This window comes from Kwoniella newhampshirensis, chromosome 1 (genome assembly GCF_039105145.1).
Source record: "Kwoniella newhampshirensis strain CBS 13917 chromosome 1, whole genome shotgun sequence".
Taxonomy (NCBI): Eukaryota; Fungi; Basidiomycota; class Tremellomycetes; order Tremellales; family Cryptococcaceae; genus Kwoniella; species Kwoniella newhampshirensis.
The window spans coordinates 237,724-256,718 of record NC_089955.1 but is presented as its reverse complement, the minus strand read 5'-3'; the positions used below and the strand labels follow the sequence as shown (position 1 = coordinate 256,718).

At 51.4% G+C, this 18,995-nt stretch overlaps 8 protein-coding genes across 8 annotated transcripts; 6 read left to right on the top strand and 2 right to left on the bottom strand.

Annotated features, from left to right (window-relative positions):
- Window positions 1-444: 444 nt before the first annotated feature.
- IAR55_000104 (uncharacterized protein) lies at window positions 445-2,727 on the top strand (the record flags this gene model as incomplete). The annotated part of the gene is made up of 4 exons (XM_066943242.1): window positions 445-890; window positions 967-2,017; window positions 2,075-2,287; window positions 2,356-2,727. 4 exons carry the CDS (start codon window positions 445-447, stop codon window positions 2,725-2,727), a joined length of 2,082 nt encoding a protein of 693 aa, XP_066805784.1.
- A 333-nt stretch (window positions 2,728-3,060) lies between these two features.
- IAR55_000103 (uncharacterized protein) lies at window positions 3,061-4,005 on the bottom strand (the record flags this gene model as incomplete). The annotated part of the gene is made up of 6 exons (XM_066943241.1): window positions 3,061-3,110; window positions 3,194-3,270; window positions 3,393-3,436; window positions 3,561-3,658; window positions 3,822-3,846; window positions 3,925-4,005. The coding sequence occupies 6 exons, from the start codon at window positions 4,003-4,005 to the stop codon at window positions 3,061-3,063; spliced, it is 375 nt and encodes a 124-aa protein (XP_066805783.1).
- Window positions 4,006-4,746: 741 nt separating this feature from the next.
- On the top strand, window positions 4,747-6,618 carry IAR55_000102 (uncharacterized protein; the record flags this gene model as incomplete). The annotated part of the gene is made up of 3 exons (XM_066943240.1): window positions 4,747-4,840; window positions 4,922-5,015; window positions 5,070-6,618. 3 exons carry the CDS (start codon window positions 4,747-4,749, stop codon window positions 6,616-6,618), a joined length of 1,737 nt encoding a protein of 578 aa, XP_066805782.1.
- A 1,210-nt stretch (window positions 6,619-7,828) lies between these two features.
- On the top strand, window positions 7,829-9,995 carry IAR55_000101 (uncharacterized protein; the record flags this gene model as incomplete). Its single annotated transcript, XM_066943239.1, has 9 exons — window positions 7,829-7,873; window positions 7,933-7,968; window positions 8,034-8,373; window positions 8,436-8,533; window positions 8,598-8,677; window positions 8,739-9,356; window positions 9,475-9,594; window positions 9,663-9,771; window positions 9,840-9,995. The coding sequence occupies 9 exons, from the start codon at window positions 7,829-7,831 to the stop codon at window positions 9,993-9,995; spliced, it is 1,602 nt and encodes a 533-aa protein (XP_066805781.1).
- Window positions 9,996-10,476: 481 nt separating this feature from the next.
- IAR55_000100 (uncharacterized protein) lies at window positions 10,477-12,185 on the top strand (the record flags this gene model as incomplete). Its single annotated transcript, XM_066943238.1, has 8 exons — window positions 10,477-10,497; window positions 10,590-10,658; window positions 10,730-10,796; window positions 10,933-11,266; window positions 11,406-11,498; window positions 11,584-11,865; window positions 11,949-12,108; window positions 12,159-12,185. The coding sequence occupies 8 exons, from the start codon at window positions 10,477-10,479 to the stop codon at window positions 12,183-12,185; spliced, it is 1,053 nt and encodes a 350-aa protein (XP_066805780.1).
- A 270-nt stretch (window positions 12,186-12,455) lies between these two features.
- IAR55_000099 (translation initiation factor SUI1) lies at window positions 12,456-13,292 on the bottom strand (the record flags this gene model as incomplete). The annotated part of the gene is made up of 5 exons (XM_066943237.1): window positions 12,456-12,468; window positions 12,536-12,824; window positions 12,896-12,970; window positions 13,109-13,198; window positions 13,280-13,292. 5 exons carry the CDS (start codon window positions 13,290-13,292, stop codon window positions 12,456-12,458), a joined length of 480 nt encoding a protein of 159 aa, XP_066805779.1.
- Window positions 13,293-13,760: 468 nt separating this feature from the next.
- On the top strand, window positions 13,761-14,768 carry IAR55_000098 (uncharacterized protein; the record flags this gene model as incomplete). Its single annotated transcript, XM_066943236.1, has 2 exons — window positions 13,761-13,917; window positions 14,131-14,768. 2 exons carry the CDS (start codon window positions 13,761-13,763, stop codon window positions 14,766-14,768), a joined length of 795 nt encoding a protein of 264 aa, XP_066805778.1.
- Window positions 14,769-15,327: 559 nt separating this feature from the next.
- On the top strand, window positions 15,328-18,868 carry IAR55_000097 (uncharacterized protein; the record flags this gene model as incomplete). The annotated part of the gene is made up of 7 exons (XM_066943235.1): window positions 15,328-16,527; window positions 16,585-16,760; window positions 16,816-17,295; window positions 17,348-17,697; window positions 17,757-17,977; window positions 18,040-18,299; window positions 18,364-18,868. The coding sequence occupies 7 exons, from the start codon at window positions 15,328-15,330 to the stop codon at window positions 18,866-18,868; spliced, it is 3,192 nt and encodes a 1,063-aa protein (XP_066805777.1).
- Between the last annotated feature and the right edge of the window lie 127 nt (window positions 18,869-18,995).

Below are 18,995 nucleotides of genomic sequence, written 5' to 3'. Positions count from 1 at the left end.
GGCTGACAGTGCTTATACAGACGGATTGAAAGGTGGAAGATCAAGTCGGACAACAGAGCATGAAAGAGGAGGAAGAGATAACTCATGTTGACCTGCTGCTGCAAGCGTAAACTCGCGTCTCAGACAATGTCATGATGTGGCATTTTGATCCCTCGCTCCGACCGGGATGCACCCCTTCACAGTTGAAAGTCAACGTTTGACTGCATTCATCTGCATCGACCTTCACTACAATCCAAACCTGTATCTCGGACACTATCCATGTCTCTGTCTGTCTTGTCATATCTATCCGGTCGCGTGTTGTCTCTCTCTGGCGGACAATCGGTGTAATACATTCTTTTTCTGCAACATTGTCCGAGCAACGAGGTGTTCGATATCCAAGCCCGCTCATCTCCCCTGTCCGCCTTCGACCCACCTTGATAACCCTCATCTCTCCACCCAATCTCAATGCCGAATCAATCTACTGCGACCGCATCACTCCATGCATTGACCGAACGCCTAGCATCCCAATCACGTTCTCTTCATCCGTTCATGAGCGCTGGTGCTCTCCCACCAAACTTCCCTTCGCCTCAAGCGCTAGCTCATGCAGCTTCAGCTTATCGACAACCTGCTCCGCCACCGCAGCTGCCTGCTATCCAGCTCGCAGGCAGACACCAAGATCCTGCGATAGATCAGATCGAGAGAGATAAGGAAGGGGCGAACGGACATGGACATCAACCGAACGGGACTGGAGTAGGGGTGGTCAGATGTCAGGAAGGCAGAGCTTGGCAAGAGAGGGATAGACATGCGAGCGGACGCTTAGGTCGGTTCTCAGATGAAGAGGTAGACAGATTCGTAGATGACATGGGCATGGTCCTGCGGCGGGAGTTCGATTGCTGGGTAGAACAATGCTGGTGAGACATCACATATTCCAGATTTTCAGAGGATGCGACTTTGACAAGCTAACACAGAGTGTGTGGTGTCTCGTAGGCAAGAAGCGTTCCATCATTTGTTTACACATACATTGCCGAATCTCATCATCCATCTGATCATGACCGGATCTACTCCTACCTTTTTACGCCGGAAGATTGTCTATGGTGGCCAATCACTCGACCATCTCTTTCAGTCCCAGATGTTACACTTGCTGTATGATGAACTCGAACTTCGACTTACTGGAGGACGACCCCATGCCGAACCAGGTCCTAGCAATGCAGCTAGCAGAATGTCCCCTCTACCACTTCCCACTCCCGTTCCAGCCACTCCCACGTCACTCTTTCGCGACGGGGTGTGTTTCCACAATCTCGCTTATCACCATGGTATACCCGAGGAAGAGGACGACCACGGACCATGTTTGTGTCAATTGACAACGTGTATGACATGCTTTCATCAAGCTGCGTTGAGTCGGAGGGGACCGGTCAGCTTGTTGCCCTACGAATTGCTCGGATCGAGTGTTGCCCAAGGATGGTTAGGAACGGTGGAAAGTGAATCGCAGGCGAGAACGAGACAAGAGAGTCTGCGTCGGAAAGCCGGTAGCAAAGCAAGTTTACCGGAAGGGAAAGGTTTCGTACATAATCCGAAACCTCGTTCGCTCACTTCGGATGATGAAAGGTCTTCACCGAAGCCAACGATGATATTCCCCCATCCGCAAATGACAGACGTTCTAGCTGTAGAAGAACATTTGCGCTGGAGATTGAAAGAGATGGGGGCATCTGATCCAGCCGTGGAAAGTCGATATGGGCCTTCAACAAATTCCCCAGCGGCATTGGACGGTATCGATCTACCGGACGAACTGTCGGATGATGGGTCCAGCACCAAAAGTGGTGGTACGGGAGGTAAAGGCGGAAAGATGCTCAAGGTTGCCAAGGGGAGAGGGAAACTGCGGAGGATGATCGTCAATGCAAACGGGACGGTACCCAAAAATGGCAAAGGTGGGAGCAAGGATGGCAAAAAGGCAGTGACCTATCTGCCGAAGGAGTGGATCAATGAGGAACCCAGTCAGCGAAACACAGCAATTGTCCTGACCTTTCGTCACTTTGTCAAGGTAAGTTGGATTGTCCCACGTTCATGGCAGACGCTGGGCTCATGGTACTATACCCAGCTGCTGCACCAAATATCTATGGCAGCGTCACCTTTCTCGTACCCCTCCTATCCCAAAGACGTTGATGAGTTACAACGGGTTCATCCGATAGCTCTGTATCGCCGACTAGCAGAGCCTTCCGTGCAAAGACGGAATGAGGCCGGCGAACTGAGAGCATGGCAGAGTTGTATGGACAAATGGGCGGAGGAGCTGGGTGGGAAGGAGCGGAAAAAGGTGTGTTTGGACGTTGATCGACGGAAATCGCAACGGCGTAGAACTCATTCAAATGTGTCGTGCCGCAGGGAAATGACTATATCAACGAGAAGAGCTATCTTGACGCCGTGACGCATTACACTCGAGCGATATCTCTCGATGGGAAGAAGACGGTGTATTATTCGAACCGTGCGATAGCGCTCAACAATCTAGGTTTACACGACCGCGCAGAAACTGATTGTAAACATTTGTTATCGCGAGATCCGAAGAATCAAAAAGCGTTGTATCAGCGTGCGCTGGCGAGAAAGGGGATGCGAAGATGGAGAGAAGCGGAGAATGATCTAAGAGAATTGTTGAAGCTCAGTGGGGACAATGAGAGTGCGAGGAATCTGTTGATCGTTGTTAGGCAACAGGTGGCTACATTACCTAAACAGAGAGTGGAAGATGTTATGGACTTTTGAAGTCCGTTGTCAATCTTGTCGTATCAGACCGAGTTGCAAGTTGTTGTGGTCCTTCCAGCTCAGGTCTTATTTCCGACATCGTGTCCTCTGTCCCTCTTTCAATGACCTGTGGCCAGTGACCAGACGATCCGTCCTGCTTCAAACGTGCAGTCCAGCCACTCAACGAAGAAGCCCATTCAACATGAGATGACCGACGACACTGTGTTTTGCTGTAGGACATCATGTTCATGCCCCTGGATCATGATACAGTTTCCCCGAATCTGATCAGGCATCGCGCCCTTTTTCTCGTTTTGCGCTTCCCAGCAATTTTCTATATTCCATCCAACCGCGCAATTATCGCCTGACACCTTGGTTTGTCCTCGTCGTTCCTCGTCGAGCGTTTGCTATCGGAGCGGAAATCACAACGACTCAGCGACACACCAAAGAGTCGAAGACTGGAGAAGAGCAAGTCTGGGCCACTACTCACCTCGTTGAATGGTGGCTCGTCCTCGGGCTGCACCGATACCTCTACCTCGCATAGCGTTAGGACCGACTCGCTTGAACCTGTAGAGTGTTAATCATCAGCTCGTGTACGGACCATCATGAATGACTTATTGGAGGACAGCCAACACGGTATCGGCGTGGGTTGTGTATGTGAGCAGTGAAAGACAGGAGAAGACACTCACATGGGGGCATTGGCAAGCAGATCAGGTACAATGATAAATCGGATCTGTATATCGACAATTCATCAGCCACTACTCCTACTCACTGAGGCAGCCCCCGAACAGGTGCATGCCAATCGCTCCCATAGATAGACGCCATACAGAGCCTCGCTCAAGGCAGGTGAAACCCACCATGCTACCTCGTATATACACTTGTTCCAATTGAGACACACGACCATCTCGGGCTGTGACGGTTATTTCTCGAAGTGAGATGTTGAGCGAGTCTTCGGCTGTGGATGCAGAGGCGTCGGGTGGGTTGGGCAGATATATCGAGGATTATGAGTAAAGTACGATGGCGGATGTGATTCAGATGAAGTGATAGAGATGGAGGAAGATATAACGAGATTACGGTTAGCTCTTCCGGTCAGACTTTTTCGAAGGCGACAAACATACCCTCCATCAACTTCCCTCTGTACATCTGTCAGACGACAACACATCAGCATGGTATACCGCATACAGATACAGCGACAATGGGATGGATAGAGTCGAGACCCACCTCTCCCGTCTTCAATTCAACAGTGATGATATGGCCCAAAGACTCGTGTAAGAGCTTCACGGGAACACCAAGGTTAGCCATCTTGTCCAAGTCGTCGTTGTCTGTTCCCCGTTTCTTCTACTGTATGTGAGATATGAGGCAGATCGAGCGTGATCGATGCGCAGTTGATGGAAGGCGAAGCTGCGTGGAGATGTTCCGTTTCGTGATATGAGACGATAGGATGGATTTTGAGTGAAGAGGAAAGAGCGTTCGAGGTAGGGTGGAAAGGTGTGACAAGGTGATGATGGTAAGTGGGGTGAGGGAATAGTGTTTGGTAAGAAACCGATCTGATGTGGCGAAATGAAACGCGCCATGCAGTTTCACGGGTGCGCATCATATTCTTGTTGATTCCAACGCTCTCGAACTCCAGAACACATATGTCAAGTTAAGACGGACAGCTGCCATATCGATGATACCTGCGTGGATGCCTGACCAGGTGGTATCATGACGACGTGCAATAGACATCCCCGCGACACACCGATAAGAAAAGTTTGGGAAGAAACTGCCGCTTGAACAGTCTCGTTCTGTTTTTTTTTGGGCCTTTAATGACCATCTCGCTGATAATTCCTACCTTGACAACGAGCCTCGACCGTCGTTAAGGAAGCTTCAGCCCTCAACCATCCGAAGATGCTTCCCTACCCTGCACTTCCGATATCATTGAACCCTTTACATGCTAGACTTCCACACGCAATGGGGTTTTTATTTTTATTTTTTGATTTCTGTGTTACCTTCTCCGGCTGCTCCATTCATCCATTCATTGAGATGACCGTCTGACACCTGGAGATGTTTGCCAAGCACAAATATGCATGCTTCTGGCCCGGATGCGAGAGGTCGTACGACCGAGCTTCACGACTTCACAATCATTTCCAGAGTCATTGTGAGTCGCATTCAAGCTGCCTATCATCCTCCTTTTGATCTAATCTCTGAATGGCCACTGACGCCTCACTCCCGGATGCAGTCCCTCCGACCAATCCCGGGAATGCAAGGAGCAATCTCCGTGCCATATCACGATCACGATCCCCTTACAGACCCAGACGAGGAAACAAGCATGGGTGAGGGCATCGATACCAGCGAGATTTGCGTAGGCTGACGTGAGATGACAACAGGTCGAACATGAGGAAAAGACACTTCATCCAGCTTGCTAGAGGTGGTGTGATTGCTGGAGGGAGGTCCAACATGAATGCAGATGACGTGGTAGATCTACGAAGTCCCTCACTTTCTCCCGACTCACCCTCCATCCTCTCTCTCACACCAGAACGACAGCTCCATCCTCATCTGCAGACACATCAAGATCCAGCCGGAAGTCAAGTTCGACTTCGATCCTCGACTTCTCCTGTCACCAATAGACCCAATTCAGCTCCATCCTTCCATATCCACAAGACACATCAGGCACATCCTACCTCACCTGCAACCTCTGCGAAACGACGAGCGATCGCTCGGCTCTCCCTGTCTTCCGACACTCCGTCTCCAGGACCGGGATATCCCAACGGTCCTATCCAGATAGACAACAGCATCAGTACTCAACCTTTCAAGGCTGGTCCAAGATGGGTGTTCGAGACTCCTCCACCAAGAGCGCATCCACCTCTGCACACCCTGCCAGCCATGAGTTCAGCAACAACGCCCTCAAGTGTCGATATAGAAGTGGGGGCTATGGAGGGACCAGAGTCGGACAGACAACACGGAAACCACCAAACGAGTCTTAGCGATGCGGACGACGAGGATGATTCCATGTCGTGCGGTGAGACGGAAATTTGCTCGGCAATTACATCGAAAGCCATTCAGGATAAAAATGGACACATCGACGAGCTGGACTCTACGGGAGAGGAGGATGTGGTCAGACCATGCGACTGGAAGGCTCCGGCTTCACCATTCCCACTATCCGGTATCCCAAATCATTCGATTGGAGCTGCTCGTCCCATTTCTACACCTACCCGGGAAAAGAATCAAGGGATCGCCCTCGATATCCAGAATCCGTCTCCTGTGCTCATCGGCGTTGACTTGCAAAGGTCAAATATCGAAGACGATCCAGTCGGAGCACAACTCATTCAAACCGCCTCCAACCTACCTCGCACTCCATCCGGATCATTGCGTATCACGGAAAACGAAGAGATGGAAGATGATATCTCCCCTTTCTCCAGTCTTTCCAGGATCGCTCCTCGCCCGGTTGCACCCTTTCGAACGACCTCAGCTCTATTGAGCTTACCAACGCCGACAACTCCATGTCCGAAGTCTATACGCTGCGGACCAGTCGGAACCGGGGGAGAAGAGGGGGATGTCGAGATGAACACGAATGATCTGGATAGGTTCCTTGACGGTGCCAAGAAGACTTTAGCAGGGGACGAGGGGTGGTCGCGAGATCCCAAATTAGTGGAAAGAGGAGAGAAGAACGATGGCCCACACACGCAACGTCTCACCTCCTCTGGCGCTCCCGACAGATATTCTGCGAGTGTGACACATTACACTTCGTCCCCAGCAGCATCGACGATTCGGACTCGGCCAGAGAATACTGCTTCCCTCTCAAAATGCACCTCGAACTCGACCATGGTCGACAGTCCCACAAACTGCAAGGACTCGCACGACGCCATATTGATCGCACTGGCGGAACACATCCTTTCGTGCCCGTCGATTCACTCCGCCACAAAAAGTCGTTCCTAGGCACCATATCCGTCTTCAGTTCACGATCGTGCGGTTATAGCAAAAGCGACATGGATTGGGATGAGGGAGCTATTAGAGTTGACAGAAGAGCTGGGACGATATGGGCGAAGAGACGGACGAAGCACAGCTGATCGGTAAGGGCAGGGACCTGGTGACACTTTAAGGAGAGATCTGGGACCTCTCTAGGGAACAAAATTAGAGTCCGCTGCAAGTCGAGGTATATCGTTCCACAACGCAATTGGATATGTGCTCAAGTAAGGGGATCAGATCTGCCGTGTAAATTTATGCAACTTCATTTATGCCGAATTCCCGTCTTCCTCAGCTGAGGACATGGGCTCCGCATGTGGTTCCTCCTCATGCTACTCGCCTGATCGATACCTCTGATGAAGCGATGCGTCGTGTATCCCAGCGATCAATCAATCTCTTTCCCCGCAACGATCCGCAACTTTCACAGCGGGCCAGAGCAAAGGGCCCACAGTTCCGAGAGACACATGTTATCGAGCAGGATGTGGGGGTGACATGGGATATGGTGGAAAAGCTCTTCCGATCGTGTATTCGGCAAGTGACATGACTGAAAACGAGCCGAACTGTCGCAGGGAAGATGGTTGACAACAAGTCCGATTCAAATCCGTCCCGGTGTCCCGGGTCAAGTCTGATCGAAACCCGAATACATTCGGGATGTATCTGACTTGGCAAAGGCTCACAAAACCAGTATAGATATTACCTCTTTGGGTTAAAACTCACGTTCCCTCCCCTCCCCCCCTCCCCCCCTGTCCCCCCCCTCCCCCGCTGATCTAACCCCCTCTTTTCATTGGCACCCCCCTATTGCCCCGCTCGTCCCCCCTCAAGTGGGCCCAAGTGATGAAACTGCGTAATCAATCGTTTGGTCAGGGAGAGCATCTCTCTCTTTTCAAAACTGGGAGTGATCCGACATCAAGAGCCGAACTCTCACATTCGGTCCGTAGCTTACGGCTCGATCCCGAATGGTCTGTCCAACACGGCCTTTTTGTTCACAAATAAATAGTCTGGAATTCGAAAGATGGAAAGCAGACACATCTCCCTCCGACTGCGTTTACAAGCGATCAATCACAAACGTGTCGACATCCTCATCACCACGCGTCCTCCATATCATACCATCAATCTCCCGTCTCCTTGTCGTCCACCTCAACATCTCGCACGTAGAACGAGGAAAATATAGTCCCGGTTCAACATGGGTTGGAAAGTCGTCGAAGACCGTCCCACACCTCCCCAGGTCGTGAGTCCAAAGCAGTCATGACAGGTGCAATAGCATCCAGACTGACACCAGTTCTGTAGTACAACTGGCGATTATACGGAGCCGCTATCCTCATTGTGAGTCGTCTACAGCTACCCATCCATCGTCAAATGGCGCTGATTACCTTTTCTTTCCATCTCAGGCTTGGGGATCACTGACATTCGGTTATGACGGTGCATTCGCGGGTACCACCATCGCCCGATCCAGTTTCAAGGCCTATTTCGGGACCGACAAATTGAACGCCAAGGAGTATGCCAACGTCTCGTCAAATATCACATCGTGTTTCCAGGCGGCAGCTTTCTTCGGTGCAGCGTTCTCTTGGGCCATGATGGAGAGTTGGGGAAGGAAGATCACACTGCAGATATCGACTGTCGTGTTCATTGTCGGAGCGATCATACAGACAGTTCCTCCGAAGCAACTGAGCTACATCTACGCGGGTAGATCGTTATGTGGTCTTGCTGTCGGTGGTATCACCGGTGTTGGTGAGTGTCCCCAGGGCAGAAGCGAGGCAGCATCATCACACTGACTACTCTTGCCTCACCAGTCCCCGCGTATATCAGTGAACAATCCGTCCCTAGTATCAGAGGTCGATTGACAGGTTTCTTCGAGATCTCATATCAGATCGGTTCACTCATTGGTTTCGTAAGTTTTGTCGAGTGGCAAACACTCCAATATGGTCTCAATACTGACCGTCCACAATGCATAGTGGATCAACTACGGTGTATCCCAAAACATGGACCAGACTGCGAATGTCACATGGCGTCTTCCCATGGGTGTGCAGCTCATGTGAGAAGAAGATTCTTCATAATGGAATAATGCGAAATGTCAACTGATTTCTTCTCATCAGTCCCGCCGGTATCCTACTCGTTGGAACCTTCTTCCTCCGAGAGTCGCCCTTGTACTACCTCAAGAACGATCAAGACGAAAAGGCATTGGAAGTCCTGACTTATCTCCGAATGTTGCCTGCCGACCACCCCTACCTGATGGAAGAGATCTCCCTGTATCGAGAACGCATTCTCCACGAGCGAGCTGTTACCGCGGGCAAGCCTGGACTCTGGGGTTATCTCCGAGGAGCAGGTCGAGAGATCGTCCTCCCTGGTATCCGAAACCGTATCGCATTGGCCTTCATCATGTTCGCTCTGCAAAATTTTTCAGGAGCCAACGCCATCAACTACTACTCTCCCACACTTTTCCGATCTCTCGGTATCACCGACGTCAACCTGTACACCGGTATCTACGGTTTGGTCAAAGCTATCGGTTCGATCATCTTCTTCATTTTCTTCATCGATTTGTGGGGTCGAAGGCAACCTTGGATCGTCTCTTCGGTCGCCTGTTCGCTCTGCTTGATCTACGTTGGCGTATATGTCAAAATTGGTCATCCTGCAGGCCAGAAGGTCATCTCCCACTCCACTCATCAAGGAGGTACAGCAGCCACCACCCTCGTCATGTTCTACTCTGTGTTCTGGTGAGTTATCAAAGCTGAACTGTCCCTTTTCCAGAACAGAAACCTTCTGGAAGGGCATATGCGACTGCAGAACTTTCTATCGACGAGCACGAATAATGGCTGACTCGGTGCCTCCCAGGTCGTTCGGTGCCAACGGTCTCCCTTGGATTGTCACCGCCGAGATTTATCCTCTCGGTATCCGAGGCCTCTGCGGAGCATATGCTGCAATGTGCCAGTGGCTTTGGCAGTTCGCCATCACGTGAGTGATTGACGTCGGTCCAGAGATGGCGTGGGATTTTACTGACCCTTTATGATTCTTGCTTGCAGTAAATCAACACCAGAGATCTTCATCGCCATGGGATGGGGTACATGGATCTTCTTCGCTGCTTGTCTTATGCTCAGTGCTGTGTGGGCCTACTTCTTCCTCCCAGAAACAGTGAGTGAACAATCGTCCTTTACCTACTTTCGGTGATAGATGGTGACGAGTCTTGTTCCGACCGGTAGAAAGGTCTCCGTCTCGATGAGATGGACGAGTTGTTCGGTTTCGCAGGACATCCAACTCGAGGTCAACAGGGTCAAGTGGAAGACCTCCACGCTAGGAAGTTGCATCCGCCTACGCATAAGGAGGACATCCAGCACAAGGAGGTCGAGGAGGTTTGATCTTGTTCATGCTTTGTTCGTTCAGCGAGGGGTTCTGAGAGCAGTGGAGCATCTTTTCGGGGGAATCAGACGGGTAGACATCAAGTGCGAACTGTTCATGTATTGTACCATACCCCATACCGATGCATCTGGATATCACCAACTGCTCGGACAAAATCCAGCCTGTCTCGAAGTGAAAATATCGCACAAAGCCTCCCGATTCCGATAGTGCTTGATTCCGAAAGTGCTTCGTCCAGCATCGCACAAATCACTCGAGCCTGTCGAACCGACGTTGCATAAGAGTTGTCTCCATGCTGGATCCCTTTCAGCGAACGGATTCAAAAACGCTGGTTACAGGATGATAAGTTAGTCATTTTGCCACCTCGTATCGATCAGCCGGGTATCAGACGCGTCCGAGTGGTCCACTCAACATTTTATTTCTCTCTTTTCCTTCATTCTTCTCCACTTGGAAGTATTCTGCCCGTTCTTTGTCCATGCAGCAATGGCGAATAGCACCCTACCCGTACGTATTTGACCTGATTGAACTCGAAAGCAATTGGCCCTTGACCTCCCTGCACAGAGATGATAGGCTTTGAGTTGACTCTTCATTGACAGGTCCTGATAGCTGAGACTAACGATGTCCGGCCCTTCGCTCGACTCCTACGAGGAATAGGTCTGAAGCATGTGAGCTTGGTCTTCCCTTTCATCCTCTCCCCTTGGTGCAAGTCGGTTGAAGCTCATTGCATCATTCGCAGAATGCCGTTATGGAGATTTATGAAGCGGGGTTCGCAGTTACGGTAGAAGAAGTGCGGACGTTATGTGGTGAGTCTGGTCTTTGACCTATATGCGTCTCCATATTGCCCTCCCAGCTCAGCAGAATGACGTCTTCCTTGCGTTCGAGATTGTGATCCGGATGGAGCAATGTAGGGCTTATGCTAAGCTTTGTTCGACCTCGTAGCCATCGCCTGGATCCCCACCAGTCTCTTCACCAGCTTCACTTATAACCCCCCCTCCACACCCGCTACATTCGAACTATCCCTCGACGCCTTACTTCAGTGTCTCAACATATTCGGTAATGCCGGATCCAGCTCCGTAGGATCGATATCTTCATCTGCGGGAGGGGGAGGAGGAAGGACGAAAAGACGGTGGGCGGGCGACGGCGAATCTGGGGGAATGGGCGGTGATCACGAGGCGGATGAAGTGGATCAGAGAAGAGGAGGTAGAGGAGGGGAAAAGAGGACCGGAATGAGGATGGAATGGAAGGGATTGGGATACGATTTGAGTATCTTGTTGTGAGTGTCACATGAGTCCACACCCAGTCATTCCGTGCAGAACAGCTCTTAGGTATGGGTTGGGTTTGAAATGGGGGGCGAGGCGAATATCTGTTCACATCGCAAAGAGTCGAGACTGATAAAATACTGGCTCATACAGGTCGGACGATGCTCGAGGACCTACAACTACATGTAATCTCAAGACCCTCGAGCCGGAAGAACTGATGAATGCTCAATTCGATCCTGATCAGACGTAAGTTTGCACTCTTTCACCTATATCCATCCATGTCTTCTCGATACCTTACCAAGCCTCATCATTCATCAACACTCGTCTGTAGCGCCCTCTACCTCATCATGAAATCCGAATGGTTCCGCGACGCCCTACTCGACCTTCCCCCTTCTTCCACGAGGATCACGCTCCTCGCCACTCCGCCCAGAGAGTCCATACCGCCCCAACAACCCGACGCGACCATCTCGTCTAACGGTCGTCATCGACACAGAGCCGAAGTGGGACAGTTCAGTATTCAAGCCGAGGGCGATTTCGGGATGACAGAACTGGATTATCCGAACGATAAAGAGGTCATGGATAAGTTTGAGTGCGAAAAGCGGGTTTCATTCAGGTGAGCTTTTCGCTTCCACGCGGTTTCTCTTACCGTTGAGATCCCGCAGGGATAAGATGAGCGATGCTGACCTCGCCAAACAGCTACCATTCGTCCCATTTCGCTCTGCTTCACCGAGCTTTGCATCAGTCTGTCAAAATCTGCCTTCAAATAGAGCACGACGGGTTCCTCTGCGTGCAGATCATGATGCCACTTGGCGAAGGTGTACCGGTTGGCGGTCATTCAGGCATCCTCGAATTCAAGGTAGGTCACTGTACAGCCTGAGCATGTATAGCGCTGACTCCGCACCCCAGATGCACGCCTTGGAAGAGGAAGACTGAGTGGCGGTAAATACGATCAGGTCCAAAGTAAACCATACCAGCATTGTCGCACTGCCAACTCATTTCCTGCATATAGATAGATATCCAGATGTGAGAGTCAATTCGATTCGAAGAGAAATTACAGCCATTCATTCTGAGAAGCCGGACGGAGTACAAAATCGAAACTATATGCGAAAGTAGATACACTGAGTGTCTAGCCATGCTGAAACGGGACAGAATGTGGTAAGGCTCGAGAGCGGTCGGTGTATCGTGTTTCGCAACAGATCCGGCTTAGTAACCGTGACTAGAAGATCATACTGTCAGCATCCTTCCCCCAGCAACCAGAGATGTTAAAAGCGTTCAGCACCCACATAACGATGAGGTCCTTGACCTCTTTGGCGCTAACGATACCGGACTCGATGAGAAATTCCTTGACCGCTACCCTCTGATCTCCTTGCAATTGAAGGACATCCCCATGGTTGGGCTTGGGTCCGGCGGGAGCCGGAGAATCATCTTCTCCGTTGGCCTCTTCGGGCTTGACGACGGTACCGTTGCATGCGAATTCCTTCTTCATCGCTTTGAGGATCTTGGTGTGATTGAACTTCTTGGGAATACCCTGGACAGTCGTGAGGGTCTTTCGACCGTTACGCTGTTGAAGACCTAGTGGCGGGGGAAGACCGAAAATCAGTACGACGCCATCGAGAGTGTAGACAAAAGGAGGTTGGACGCACGGATGTGGATCTTGTCATTTTTGCTTCCTACAGCCTTTTCGATAGATGGGGTATCGTTCACGGGAGCGAAGGGGTCTGCGAAGCATTGATATGATCAGTCAAAAGTGTTCTGTCTTGCCACCGAATTCCTTCCGCAAGTAGACATGATTGAGCCTTCCTGAGACCCAACACGATGGTCCCACCCGCAGCCGTGTATCGCTCACACCCACTCACCAAATGCAGGACCTAGGTTCTCGACCCCAGCATCTCCAGCCGGGGCCTTTGATTTCTTGGAAGTGGCGTCCACTTTGTCCTTTGTGATAGCTGTAGACACGTTTGTCAGCACCGGAATGCATAAGAAAAGAGGGGGAAAGGGAAGGGAAGGACGGGGCGCGTAGAACTCACTTGTCGTGCTCATTCAAAAGTGTGGCCTGAGAAAGAGTGTTTGCGTTTGTGAGTGTCTTGGCCCGAAAGGGAGAGAGATTTGCGAGAGAGAGAGAGAGATAGACGGAGAGACAGAGCGGTGAGTGTGGTGGGAATGAACAAGGAAAGCAGATGAATGGAGGTGATTGACTCTCTCGAGGTGTCAAGAAACGAGCGGCGACCACTCTCTCTGTTGCAGCGGATGTGAGGGAGAGATATCAAAGTGGTGGGACCGGAAAAGGTTTGGAAGATCCTCCACGGTGGGGTGGCGGGATTATCTGGAGGAAATCGACGATGTGGCATTTGTTTTGTTCGCCACCAGCGTGTTTGTGGAGGTTGTCTTTTCTTTTTTTCTAAACTGAGCCAGTGAGTATGTATCATCCACAAATGGACCCGGACCCCATTCACTATTGACATCTGATCATTCCTCAAGCAGAGTGCTCCTCATCTACCTTCAATCAGCATGCCCCGAGTCACGAGGAAACAAAAGGAAGCGGGGGTCAGGCCGAGACCGAAACCGAAACCGAAACCTCAGGCGAAATCCGGTCACAACTCGGGTCCAAAGAGGGGGTTCCAAGTCGGGCCATCGAGAGCTCCTAGAGATGCGTACTTGGGCAAGGGTGAGTGTCCAACCTGGACAATCTCCACCAATCTCTCCAAACACTTCACAGTCAAAAAACTAGCACAGCCAATTCTCTGTCTCATTTTCACTATCGCTTCGGGGACCACATTCATCGTCCGCCTTACCCATCGTTATCTTCTGGCTTGCGAGCGATCGTCGTCCTCAACTTGGGAAAGCGAAAGCTGATCAAACACCTTTTGTTTTCCAATAGCTAACAAGATCAAAGCGGATCTGATCCAACGAGCCAAAGTCAAGAGACAATATGCCAAGGTCTTGAAAACCGAAGGGATGGCAAGCGACCGATTGGGTGACGGATCCAAACGACGAGGCGAGCGAGGAGAAGCATCGGCTTCATCGTCTCAAGCAGCGAAGGGAGGCAAGGGGAAGAATGTACCTGTTCGAGGTGCGGGACCTAGCTCTGGAGAAGATGATGAGGAGGATGGTGGAGATGATGGTAGGAATGGGAAGGTCTCAGATGCGAAGAGAATGGAAAGCAGAGCGGGACCATCGAATACCTCTTCGTCTTCATCTACAAGACCATCTCCATCCAAACGATCTCGACCAGACACACAACGATCTGGACAGGAAACACAACCACCGAAACCGAAAGTTCGAGCACTTTCACCCTCACCTCCTCCTCGGAGGACCGCAACGACAACAACAACAACGCCTATGCCCGGGGCTGAGAAACCCTCGTTTAGACAGATCAAACGTGAGGCTTTCTCAAAGTACCATAAACCGAGAGAAGCACCGACCAGCTCGACTCGCGGTGGGAAGAGAGGCCAACCGAATATGGGGGCCAGGATGGGTGCGCTGTTGGAGAAGATCAGGATGGATACGGGGCGATGAGCGAGCATTGGTGCTCTGCCTCAGGCAGGGATCCTTTGCACTCACAGCTACACGGAGGAATACACCGACGTCTGCGTAGAGCTCCGAAGCTGAGTTGAGACACACAGATCATACGGAACATGAAGGTCTTCCGGGGGAACTATTCATTGCAGAGTCATGCATGTTGTTTTGTATGTGATCGTCACGCTGGTTGAATGGTGCTTGTACGGACCTCCCTCGAAAGCAGTATGGCAACTTACGCTCGTCTCTTCTCACGATCACCCGAAGACGAGAGGTCCATCGAGAGCGGCTTCAGCATGCTATCCACACAGCGAAGTGATGCAGATACAAGTAGGGCTTCGTCGCGATAACGAACATACATAGATGATTGAGGTAGCCTCAGTGATTCACGATGATGGAGTCGGAGCCACTCGGGACCATCCGAACCTGTTTCCTGGGATATTTGATTCCGTTCTCGCTTCACCGGCTCATCATCCGACATTCGACTCTTTCAACCTTCGGCATCTCTCCCTTCCTCTCTCTTTCGGGACACTCGAAACTTCATCACGATCCTGCAAAGATGGAGGATGATCCAAGACATTCGCAGTCCGGAGACCCGTACAACAGATCGCAAAATGGGTCTGTGACCAGCTCGCAACAGCATCGAGCGACTTTTTCCACCTACCCGCCACCTCCGCCTCCGCCTCTTGTCAACAACTCATCGGCATATCGTGGCGAAGCTGGTACAACGAGTCCTCGGAACGGTGCGGATATATCCGAGGTAGAGAAAGACCAGGGTCATAATCGGCATGAAGCCGAGGAAGGTGGATCAAGCGGTTCCAAGAAACGTGCAGTCCCGAGCGAACCTACTTCCTCGGACAGAGGTCGACCCAAAGCTCGGACTACATCCATGTCATCGAACGCCACTGCCAACACCAGTGTCCGAAAAGAACCTCAGAATGCTGGAGGAGCAGGTGGGGGTGGTGCGTCGTCGTCTGAGCCCGGAGCGAGACGTGCGGCTCAAGCATGTCTGCGATGTAGGAAACAGAAGCTCAAGTGTATAGGTGGATGGCCCTGCAATCGATGTACGAAGTCGAAGAATGTCTGCGATTTCGGTCGACCAGGTCTAGGTCCACCCAGTCGAGAAGGCACAGTCGTGACGGAAGCCAATGCGCGGCTGGAACAACTGGAAAGCAGCGTTGCAAATTTATTAGCAGGTCTGGCAGGTTCTGGGGGAGGAGGTAATGGTGGGAGTGGTGGTGGTGCGACTTATCCCAACGGAGAAATGTTGCATACTTTTGATCCGACTCGAAGAAGAGCGGAAAGTTTCGCTACATCAGAATCAGGTCGAGCCTACCCACCTCAAAAGTCAGCTCAATGGGCACCACCGGACATCCCTCCCCCTACCCATGTAAGACCTCTCGATCCACCAAGAGTGGGAGCTTCAGCTCTGCCCCTCAATGCGCAGACAACCTCAATGTCACCGGACGAGATAAGTCAACATGGCGGCCCTCACGTCAGATTCACATCTTCCCCTAATAACACGTTCATTCCGAACATCAACTCGCCGTCGGCTTTCTCATCAAATGGAACGGGGCCCAGTCCCGCAAGCGTGGGATTCGGAAGAAGCGACTCTGTCGGCTTGAGCGCTGAGAGGTTGAGAGAGCCGTTCGGGTCGGGTAAGAGAAGTAAGGGAAAAGGTCAGAAAGCGGAGGAAAGGCTCGCTACAGCTACAGAAGCTGACTTTGATGAGGCGCCCTTCAAGGCTTTGGTATATCAGGTGAGTTCTGACAACTCCCAGGCTTAGCCGCCGTGTCACTCACTAACTCGTTTGTAGCCCGCTGTTTGGGACAATCGAGAGCAGTCGAGAAGAAGCTCACCCCAGCTAAGCACGCCTCAAAGTCGAGATGAGCCTGGACCTGGAACGTATGAGAAACGGGTCATGCGCGACAAAGATGATCCTGTCAATACGGATCTGGTCGACATTCACATGGCTCATACCCTCTTCGACTTGTAAGTGGGCGTGAAGCGGAGCGAGCGAAATCATACTGATTTCAGGATTCCAAAGCTTCATTGATCACTGTCACCCTTTCCTTCCCGTGGTCAACGTCGCTTTAGACGATGCCTTCAACACAATTCGACAATCACCCTTCCTCATCTCCGCGATCGTCGCCGTAGCAGCTCGGTTTTACATTCGGTTCACGTCTCGTTCTCCAGGCGCATATCCTCCTCTTGAGCCATCGATTCCTCCCCGACTTGCCAATCTTGCCGAAGCACATCTGGGCAACACTTTGTTGAGAAAGCAACATGCTCTGTCCGACGTACAGGCAGTGATGTTGCTTGCAGCTTGGGGACTGCAGAGTGGTGGGAGGGGACCAGATGCTTGGGTTGTCACGGGTCATGCAGCGCGAATTGCCAGAAGGCTTGGAGTGCACAAGGTCCTGAGTCAAGCGGCCGGAATGGCGAGAATCACAAGGCCAGGTACAGAGGGATGGGACAAGCTGGATGCGTTCATGCCTCAGTGGAGGACATGGTTGTGCTGGTTCTGGTGGGCATCATTAGCTTTTCCCCTCTATGAGACTGCTGACAGTAGGACGTAGCTTTGACGGCTTTTTGTCGCTCGGCTTCGGTCGACCACAGAGCACTCAATTCGAGACTGTTGACGAACAAGGGTTCCTGCAAATTCGAATGAACCAGACCCTTCCTCGTCCGGGGAGCACGCCCTCAATCTCACTCTACGGTGACGTCTATATCGCCGGTCAAGTCCAGTTGACGCAGATCGGAAGAGATCTCATCAATTGGGGAGAGATGCTGGCCGACCCTACTTCGGCCCTCTGGGCGGATCCAAGGCGAGCCGATATGTTCCATGACAAGGAATTGAATGTGAGGAATATGTTCAAGGACCTCAATGCGAGATTGGACGAATGGTCTAGGTTGTGGTTGTGGAGTGGTGAGTCCACACGGTAGGGATCTCGCGATATAATGGCTGACAGGTCGATTGTGCAATAGGCTCGCCGTATACGCTCTATCTTGGATCATCAGCCAGAATCGCCCGACTACAAGCGGACCACATGCGATTGTGTCTCAACTCTTTCGCGCTCAAATCAGGTCCTGATGAAGATCCTTTCGTTGCGCAGTGCCTGAAAAAGGCCTTGAATGCTGCTATGAGCACAATTCAGACTCATTTCGAGTCAAGTCAGACAGATATGGCCCTGAGTTTCGCAACGGATGTGCGTGGTCGCCTTCATCGCGATCTCCGAACAAGACTGACGATGACGCTCTTGATCTTTAGTATCTCACTATCACCCTCGCCCAAGCGGCCGTCTTCCTCGTAAGAATGACCAAAGCCTCACCAATTGCTCAAAATGCATCGAATATCGATCCACCAGTCATTGCCCACTACCTCAAGATGAGTATCGACCTTCTCGAAGCGGGTGAATTGAGCGAGACGCGATTATCGACGTACCTCGCGAAAACTATCAGGGACATTGCCAGGGCGGCAGATATCGGTGGCATCGGACAACCTGATGGTGAAGAGGATCTTGGTCCGAGGTGAGTGGTCGATGATCTCGACTGGATGGTGAAAGTGATTGATTGACGAATACTTGTACTCTAGTCGCCCTCAATCTGCACATGCTTCTCTTCCACCGACATTCGACTCTACCCAACCTACATCTAGCGTTCTAGGAGCGTTTGACATGGAGTCATTTCTTCAATTCGAATCTCAGTTGGACCTCGGTTATCTCCTGGGACTACCAGGTGACAATTCCGCCATCGTAGGAGGGAGTATGACCTCTCTTGCAGGACCTGACAACACAGCAGGGGGAGGGGGGATGATGAATGCTGCAATGAACCTGAACCAAGGTGGTATGATGGGCGGGAATGGCGGCGGTGTACCATCTCTCTTCGCTACGGCCACAGGACAAGGTGGAATCTATTCGAGTGGTGGTGGGATGGGACCCAGTGCGGAATTCACGTATGGGATGGGCGGGATGGGATATGGCGTAGGTCCCAATGGGACTTGGGGGTTCCCGACCCTCGGTGGTCAAGGTGAGAATCCTGGTGGTGGTGGCGGGGGTGGGAATACCACTTCTCAAGATGATGCCGGAGGGAATATCTAGTATGTTTCTAGCATGGATCCGACTCAAATCACACACTATAGACCACGTATAATGTAACTTTGAACAAATTGGATAGCGGAACCTACCTTTTGGTCTTTTTCCAAGTCAAATCAGAACAAGTTTATGC